The sequence below is a fragment of the Nannospalax galili genome, unplaced genomic scaffold (assembly GCF_000622305.1).
Source record: "Nannospalax galili isolate Female #2095 unplaced genomic scaffold, S.galili_v1.0 scaffold32, whole genome shotgun sequence".
NCBI lineage: Eukaryota > Metazoa > Chordata > Mammalia > Rodentia > Spalacidae > Nannospalax > Nannospalax galili.
In genome coordinates, this window is record NW_008335297.1 from 5,255,506 (window position 1) to 5,264,116 (window position 8,611).

Below are 8,611 nucleotides of genomic sequence, written 5' to 3' on the forward strand. Positions count from 1 at the left end.
AAAAGTTAGTCGGGAGGTTTTGGAATCCCTGAGCTCTCGGCGACTGGATGGACCGTGCCGCTTGGGCCTCCCAGGCTGCTGCTCCGTGGCTCCCTGGACCCAGAGCGGCTCCCTGGGGACCTGCTTTCTGTTTGTTTCCTCCTTCCTCGCCCTCCTGCACCCCGCCAGCCACCGTGCCCCCATTCCTCCGGGAAACCGATCTCGACTTCATTGATGCACCTATTCCAGTGGTGTAACGGGTGTTTCTGTGGCCTGGGACTGGTTAGTACCAAGTCCTGCTCAATGCCACCTATCAGTTTCCAGGACCTTCCCTTCAACATCTACCCCGTCATCTTTGGAACAGGCATCTTCGTCTTCATGCTCAGCCTCATCTTCTGCTGTTCTTTCATCAGCAAACTCCTTTCGAACCAGGCACAGAGTGAACTATATGGCTGCAAGGAGGTGGTGCTTAAAGGTGATGCCAAGAAGTTATAGCTCAATGGGCAGACCTGTGCAGTTTGTCTGGAAGACTTCAAGGCGAAGGACGAGCTGGGCGTGCTTCCATGCCAGCATGCTTTCCACCGCAAGCATCTGAAGTGGCCGGAAGTGCGCTGTGTCTGCCCCATGTGTTACAAGCCCATTCCTGGCCCTACAGAGGCCACTCAGAGCATCGGGATTCTGTTCCATGAGCTGGTGTTCATGAAGGCTTGACGGCTGCCTGCGCAGACTAGAAGAAGACTTCTTACTTTGTGGGCACCTGGTTCCTCTACACAGTGAACAAGACTGTTGGGTGGTGATGGTCACACACACCTGAAGGCAAGGGTGGCATAGGGCTAGGCTTCCACCAGCAGGGTAGGACCATTGCCAGACTTGCCCCATCTCTGCCTCCTAGAACTTCTTTTCCTGTTACCCAGTACCAATGGCCTCATCCAGCCTGACCACTCTATTCCTGGCACTAGATTCTCCACCTCCCTCATTCTTGCCCAGGAAAGGAGTCTACCTTTGTCTGGCTATGCAAATCGGCACTTCATTTGGAGGATGAGCTCGCCTGATCTGGAAGGAATGAACTGACATTGCCACCCCATGATCCTCCTGCTGGAGTCTTCCATGGGATGGTTTGAAGGGAAGGAACCAAGACACGAGAGACTCTGCAAGAAGCAGGGGAGGACAGGACCTAGAAAGGGAAAAATGTTTACGCAGGACCTAGGAACCAGGCTGACCTCATGCTGGCCAACTGCAGGGTGATGGGGCAACCCCTCCAGTTAGGATCTCGGTGCTATCCATTCCCCCCCGCCCCCCGGCTGATCTCAGAGCTTCCTACTCCATATTGGTTTTAGAATGACCCTGGTTTAAAGAAAGGACTCTTTTTCTACCCTCAACCCATTCCGGGGAGCTTTTTCTAGAAAAGCAAAAGGGGCCCAAGGATGGGGGTGTCTGGAGGTTACAGCAGGAACAGATGTCTACTTCCCCATTGTAAATAGTATTTTCATACTACATCCTCACCTTCTCAGGCTTTACACATATGACCCCCCCACCCCAGGATGGAGGGGGTGGGTCTCCCCCAAGTGGCTAAGAGTGGGAAAAGGTTGTGTTTAAAGAAAATTAAATTTAATGACGTTTAATCAAAAAAAAAGTTGGTATTTCAGGTTCTTGCAGGGTAGTAGGCTGGTCTGGGTAGTAGGAAGGTCTGTGGTAGGCAGATCTGGAGGGAGGCCAAGGGCAAGACAAAGGTGGGGACAACTGTGGAGGGTCTAACAAATGAAGCTGGAGAATTTACCTAGTCTGGGTGTAAGGTATGAGGAAGCACTGGGCAGGTCTGAACTAAGAGGGTAGTCCAGAGCTCTGGGGTAGAAAGAGGAGTGGGCCTATACCCAAGGCTAAAAAGAGGGAGGGAGCACAGTGTGTGGAGCTGCTCAGGCTCTGGGGATCAAGGCAGTGGGTGGGATCTGATTTACCAGGGTGGTAGGTAGGTCTGAGGTAGGCAGATCAGGCGGCTAAGGGCAAGGTGGGGCTGGGGACAGCCTGTGGAAGGTCTAACTGCTCTAGATGATTAAGCTAATCTGGGTTAGGAAGCTAGTCCAGAGATCTGAGGTGGAAGAGCAAGAGTGGGCCTAGGCCCAAGGCTAGGAGGGGGACAACTGGGGGTGGGGGTGGGGAGTGGCACTGCCCAGGCTGCAGGGGAATCCATACTGCCTACATGTATGTAAGTGCACCTGTGTTGCACAATGCCTGTAGAGGTCAGAAGAGGGCATCAAATTCTCCTGGAACTGAACTCATAGATGGTTGTTTGCTGCCATGTGGGTGCTGAGAGTCAAACCTAGGTCTTCTGTAAGAGCAGACAGTGCTCTTAACCACTGAGCCATCCTTTCAGCCAGTATTAAGAGGCTTTTAGTGTTATTTTCTCTGAATACTGATGGAAGCCAGAAAATTGGCAAAGGGAGGCATTTAAGAAAATTAGGAATCAACAAATTAAAGCCTTAAATCTAGTGGGGTCAACTGCACAGTTGAAATAGGTTCAACAATGTTTTTATTGAGAGGTACTGTATGTTTTTGTATACATAGCACATAATGAGTAACAGTTTTACTTTGAGACAGGGTCTTACCATGGCGCTCTGGAACTTTCTATGCACACCAGGCTGGCCTTGAATTCAGATATGTCTACCTTTACTTCCCAAGTGGCAGATTATAGGTATGTACCACCACACGTGGCCTGACAAGTGTAGTGTAATAAGTCTCCTAACAAATTCCCCCAAATGACTAAGAGCTAAAATCAAGCAAAATACAAAACAAAACAATGGGCACAAATCAATAGCGCATTTAGAATTCAAACAGAACCGGAAAGCTTTTCTGTGCACTAGGTCACAGCAGAGATGCACCCAGGATGATCCACACTCGGCAAAAAAAAGTGTTGGGGTAACATGGGTCCATAATAGGTATGACTGAGAACACAACACTGGAAGTACAAACTGAATGCAATCAGAATTTCACAAAACTCTATGCCACTTACAATACATGGAAGACTCTCCCTATACAAAGGGCTCACAAAACTGTACGTACAAAGGTAAATAATATTAGAAAAATGCTGAAAACAAAATGCTCAAATATGAAAAAAAATAACATGCAGCACACAACATGTAATTATTGAGGACTTTTAGGTAAGGTTTTCAGAAAACCCAGGAATAGATTTTATATCACAAAATGGTCCATATCTCCCAAAAATGTCTTTTGACTGGACAGTAAAATAATATTTATTTGAAGACAAAAACTGAGATAAAGTACAGGCCATTGGGAGCGGTAAAGCTTTAATTTCCCCTATTTTCTTCCATGTCAAATGATTTGCATCCTCACAGCACAGGAAGAGGTGGTAACTTTCCACAGGAGCACACTTGGGATTCACCTTGGCAATATTCCACGTCAGGGCAATGCCCAAGGGCCTCAGCACCCGCTTCACTCTCAGCTCAGGCTTTTGGGGAGGAAGTGTGTCTCGGATTTTTTCTGCCAGTGGAGGAAATGGTGATGGTGGCTCTGGGAGAGGTGGCAGATGTTCAAAGGAATCAAAAGCCTATAAACACATTTGCAAGAAAGGTTAGTGAGCTCATTTGGTGAATATAGATAAAATTGGTTAACTGTAATTGTACAAACTTACTTCTCATTCTTTTAATCTTTTTATCAAAACAATGAGAGGTTATTTTAAGAAAATATGAAACTATATCCAATCGTGTGTGTGTGTGTGTGTGTGTGTGTGTGTGTGTATGTGTATACTGGTACATACACAAGTATATGCACACATGTGGAGGCCATGCACGCGTGTGGAGGCCAGTTCAACTTCAGCAGTTGTTCCTGAGGAGCCATTCACCTTGTTTCTGTGAGTCAGGGTTTCTCACTAGGACCTGGTATTCACTGACAGGCCAGGCTGGGAGGCCAGAAAGTTCCCAGAATCTACTTGTCTCTGCCTTCCCAGCACTAGTGGGATTGCAAGCAAGTGCCAACTAACTTGCCATGAAGCCAGGCATGGTGGCACACGCCTTTAATTCCAGCACTTGGGAGGCAGAGGCAGGCGGATCTCTGTGAGTTCAAGGCCAGCCTGGTCTACATAGCCAGTTCCAGAGCAGCTGGGGCTACAGAGAGACTCTGCCTCATTAAGACCAAAACAAAACAAAACAAAACAGAGCAGAACATGGATTCTGGTGTAGAATTCATGTCCTCATGTCTGTGATAAGCACTTTAATAACTAAGTGATCTCCTAGACCTTAGGTCCAATATTTTCAAGCAGGAGGCAAGAGTTCTTCTGGAGTTTTTTTTTTTTTTTTTTTAATGATCCTGGGGAATGAACCCAGCACCTTGTACATAGTAGGAAATTCTTTAACCCTTTGGAGGTTAGATTTCTACACTACAGAGTATCACTACTTCAGAATGAGACAGGTCTTAGGCCTTCTGGAAAGCTATCTTATTTCTAAGTTGCATTCCTAAACATTATACTAATGTTTCTCCAATAACCTCATGAACAATAGTTATTACTCCTAAAATAAAACTTTTTGTTAATTTGTTAAATAAAAAACTATTTTAGTTTCTTCAGCTTCTGAAAAATTTAATTTAATTGGTTTAATTATATAAGTAAGTAGGTTCACAATAGCGCTTTTTTAAAAGGCACATGCCTTTAACCCCAGCAATCAGGAGACAGATGCAGGTGGATCTCCATTAGCTCCAGGCAAGCCAGGGATAGACAGCGAGACCCTGTCTCAAAAAAAAAAAAAAAAAAAAACAACAACAAAAAAAACCCTTTAATGTGTTTCCTAAGCTGAACTGTGACTCAGATGCTTCTTGAAGAGCAAAACAGGGGGCTGGAGAGATGACTCAGTAGTTAAGAGCAGAACATTAGCTGCCCTTGCAAAGGACCTAGGTTTGGTTCCTGGCACCCACATGTTAGCTAACAACCACTCATAATTCCAGTTTCTGGGAATCGGATGCCCTGTTCTGGCTTCCACAGACATTGCACACATGGGTGCATCTAACATATATTCAGATAAAACACTCATATACATTAAAATAAAAAATTAAATAAGTAGCAACAAAAAAAAGGGCAAAAAAAGGGCAAAAGGGACAAATACACTCAATTTGGAATGAACATATCAGATCAGTACCTCAGTTCCATTTGCTGCTACTGGGATTACTTCCTTTGTGCTTGAAACAGCTTTCAGAGGGTACTTCAGGTTGAATGTTGGATTTTCTGTGAACACAAGTTTTAAGAAACAAAATTTAGAACTGCAGTGTAGCTCAGTAGAGCATTTGTCTGCCATGAGTGACCAGGCCCCAGAGTTTGTTCCCCAGCGCTGTAAGAAAATAAAACCTGCAATAACAGATTTCACAGCATTTAAGAAAATAATTACACCTAGGGTAGCAAATATAGTTACAGATATAAAACTGGAAATATGAATATACAATCTTGATAGACAAAAAGAATTCTCTAAGGTGACAAAAATTTCCCCTTAAAGTAAATCCTTCATTATGAAACTTGGAATTAGGTACATTTACTCATGGGAGAGGAATCCACAGTCAGATAAAAGAGGCAGATCTTTCTATTAGCTCTACAAGGATGCCTAAAACAGATACTTATAAACATGTATGTATATATAAGATACACAAAGCTTATGAATTCAAACAAAAAAAAAATCCTACAAATTAGGAGCACTCTCTCCTGTGGTCTGTGTTCACCTGAAGGGATTTAGGTATGTTATAGGTGGTAGGCAAAGGAAGAAAAGAGGAAGGAAAGACAGAGGAAGAAAAAGGAGATGGGGAATAGAGAAGCTGTTGGTGGGATGAAGGAAGGTGTAGCAAAGAGTGGGGATGGTTTTTAAGCAGTCAGATAGAGACTATTTGGAGACAGTTAGAAATGATGGGTCATGTTGGAAAGTGTGAGGGATGAACAACTAAAAGCCCCAGCATGCTAGCACACGTAACAATCAGTAAACACTATGCAAGTTCTGCTATGTGTTTAGCGATTTAACTCTAATACACTTGATGCATCTCCTATATGATTTGGATTTTTTTTGATATACAAAGATTACCAAAATTATGCATCCATTAGTCACTTTTACAGTTTGTTTTGAGGCAGGGTCTCACTATGTAATCCTAGCTGTCTTTGAAACTTGCTATGTAGACCAGGCTGACCTGGAACTCAGAGACTCATCTGCCTCTGCCTCCCTAGTGTCGGGGTTAAAGACATGGGCCACCACACCCAGCTACTGTTTAGAAGAGGTACTGACTTTCTGGTTTTAATTCTAAGAGAATCTATACAGGTTTTATGGTGATTTAGTTAATTAAAACTAGGTCTGTTAGGATCAAAATCTGCAGATTATTCATCATATGATATAAACCACCTCCTTAAAATTTTAAAGTAGTTTAATACAAAAGAAAATCCTAAGAAACACAATTTCCCATAAATAACATTGCTTCTTTCAACTTCTTTCAAAGTAGTATGTCAACAGGTGCTTAACTAATTAAAGCAGGCCAAGAGAATCTCAACTTTGCGGCAGTAAGAGACAAAGAGGACTTTCTGCCAAAGGGTGGGTGATTATTATTATTAGTGATGCCAATGTATTGTAGACAGTCTCCAGATTTTATCCTTATCTATATAAAAATGAGTAATGGTGACTTCATTGTTTTGTATTCTTAAAGCAATGGTGGCCAGTACTTATTTTAAGGTTCTTCATTAAACAGGTAAAAATTGTGGCCTCTAGTTTCAACCTAACCCTTTGGTGTTTGATTTTTAGGTTCTTTGCTGCATGCTAACAATTATATAATAAAAATAATTTTTCTAGTACATATATATACACATATACACACATATACATACACACATATATTTGTCTTTTTGAGGCACAGCTGGCCTGGAATTCACAGAGATTTGCCTGCCTCTGCCTCTTAAGTGCTGGGATTAAGGGCATGTGCCACCATGCCCAGCTAAGATATACCCTTTCTAAGCTTTGACAAATACATATGCTTTTGAAACCATTCCAGGTTTGTACTTTTATACTTAGCTTACCCTCAGAAGTTCTTTAGTATTCCTTCTCAATAAATCCCTTTCACTTCTGACCTCATGAAATCAATGGTTTGTTGTCACTACAGATTATGTTTAGGGTTGGGGATATATCTTAGTGAAAGAGCGCTTGCCTACCAGGTGCCAAGGGATCAATATCCAGCATTGAAGGAAAAAAAAAATCTGCCTTTTTTTAGAATTTCACATAAATCGAATTACACAGATGCAGGATTCTTTTCCCAGCAAGGTACATTCATACACTGGTTGCATATATAAAAATTTTATTTGATTCTTTAGTTATATAGGTAAGTGACGCATACATTAATCTGTTGGTAGATTTGGGCTGTTTCTAGTTCTGGCCTATGAATAAAGCTATTATGTAAAAGCCTGTGTGTGATGGTACACACCTGTATTTCCAGCATTTGGGAGGCTGAGGTAATTACAAGTTCAAGGCCAGCTTGAGCTATTTAGTGAGTCGCTGTCAAAAATGTCAGGGCTAGAGAAATGGCGGAGATGGAACCCAGGGTCTGGTGGCACACGCCTTTGATCCCAGCACTCCGGAGGCAGAGGCTGGTGGATCTCCAAATTCAAGGTCAGCCTGGTCTATATAGTGAGTTCCAGGACAGCTGGGGCTATAGGGAGACCCGTCTCAATAAGACCACAGAGAAAGAGATAGCTGAGATGGCTCAGCAAGAGCTACTTTTGCAGTGGACCTGGATTTGGTTCCTAGCACCCACACGGTGGCTAACAATTATTCATAATTCCAGTTTTTTCTTCCTCCCCCTCCCCACTCTCCCTCCCCCTGTTCTTCTCCCTCCCTCTGGTCTCCCAGCAGCCCCAGCTGGTCTAGACCAGAGTAGCCTTGAACTCAGAGAGGCCTGCCTCTGCCTCCCAAGTGCTGGGATTAAAGTGGTACTCCACCATACCCCAGCAGAAAGTCTCTTTTACTTCTCATTTCCTTGTTTTTACTGATGTAACCACATTTTCTTGCTTTGGATTCAGTTTTGTTTTGTTGTGGCTTCACTTGGATTGAGTATCTTGAACATTCCCAGCACCCACGTGGCAGCTTTGAATTGTCTTTAACTCCAGTTCCAGGGGAATCTGAAGCCCTCTTCTGATCTCCGTGGCATTTCACAACACGATTACACTCACTTACATGCAGGCAATACACTCATACATATAAAATAAAAATAATAAATAAAATATAAAAAAGAGAAAATTTCTTTTAATCTCCACGATTGGTTTATTTACTTTCTACTTGAGGTATTACCATATTTATCCTTAACTTACCACATTCTACCATCAAATAATACTCTTTTTTTGGGGGGGGTCTTTTTGAGACAGGGTCTCACAGTAGCTCCAGCTGGCCTGGAACTCACTATGTAGACAAGGCTGGCCTTGAACTTACTTACAAAGATCCACCTGCCTCTGCCTCCCGAGAGCTGGGCTCGAATACGTGTGCCACCATGCCTGGCTCCAACCCTCTTCTTTCCTTTTCTTTTCTTTCCCCTTCCCTCCTTCCCTCCTTCCCTCCTTCCCTCCTTCCCTCCCTCCCTCCCTCCCTCCCTCCCTCCCTCCTTCCCTCATTTCTTCCCT

General features: G+C 43.5%; 1 protein-coding gene and 1 pseudogene across 3 annotated transcripts in view; one reads left to right on the forward strand and one right to left on the reverse strand.

The window, feature by feature from the left end:
- The first annotated feature begins 213 nt into the window (after positions 1–213).
- Positions 214–690, forward strand: LOC103731616 (annotated as a pseudogene).
- A 1,783-nt stretch (positions 691–2,473) lies between these two features.
- Positions 2,474–8,611, reverse strand: part of Atf7ip2 (activating transcription factor 7 interacting protein 2) — a 39,415-nt gene continuing 33,277 nt past the window's right edge. For all 3 annotated transcript variants that reach the window (XM_008829941.1, XM_017797339.1, XM_008829940.1), the window contains 2 exons: positions 5,121–5,206; positions 2,474–3,541 (listed from right to left, as the gene is read on the reverse strand). In XM_008829941.1, coding sequence (XP_008828163.1) covers positions 3,131–3,541; positions 5,121–5,206 — 497 coding nt within the window. In that variant the 3' untranslated portion in view covers positions 2,474–3,130. The remainder of the gene's footprint in view (positions 3,542–5,120; positions 5,207–8,611) is intronic.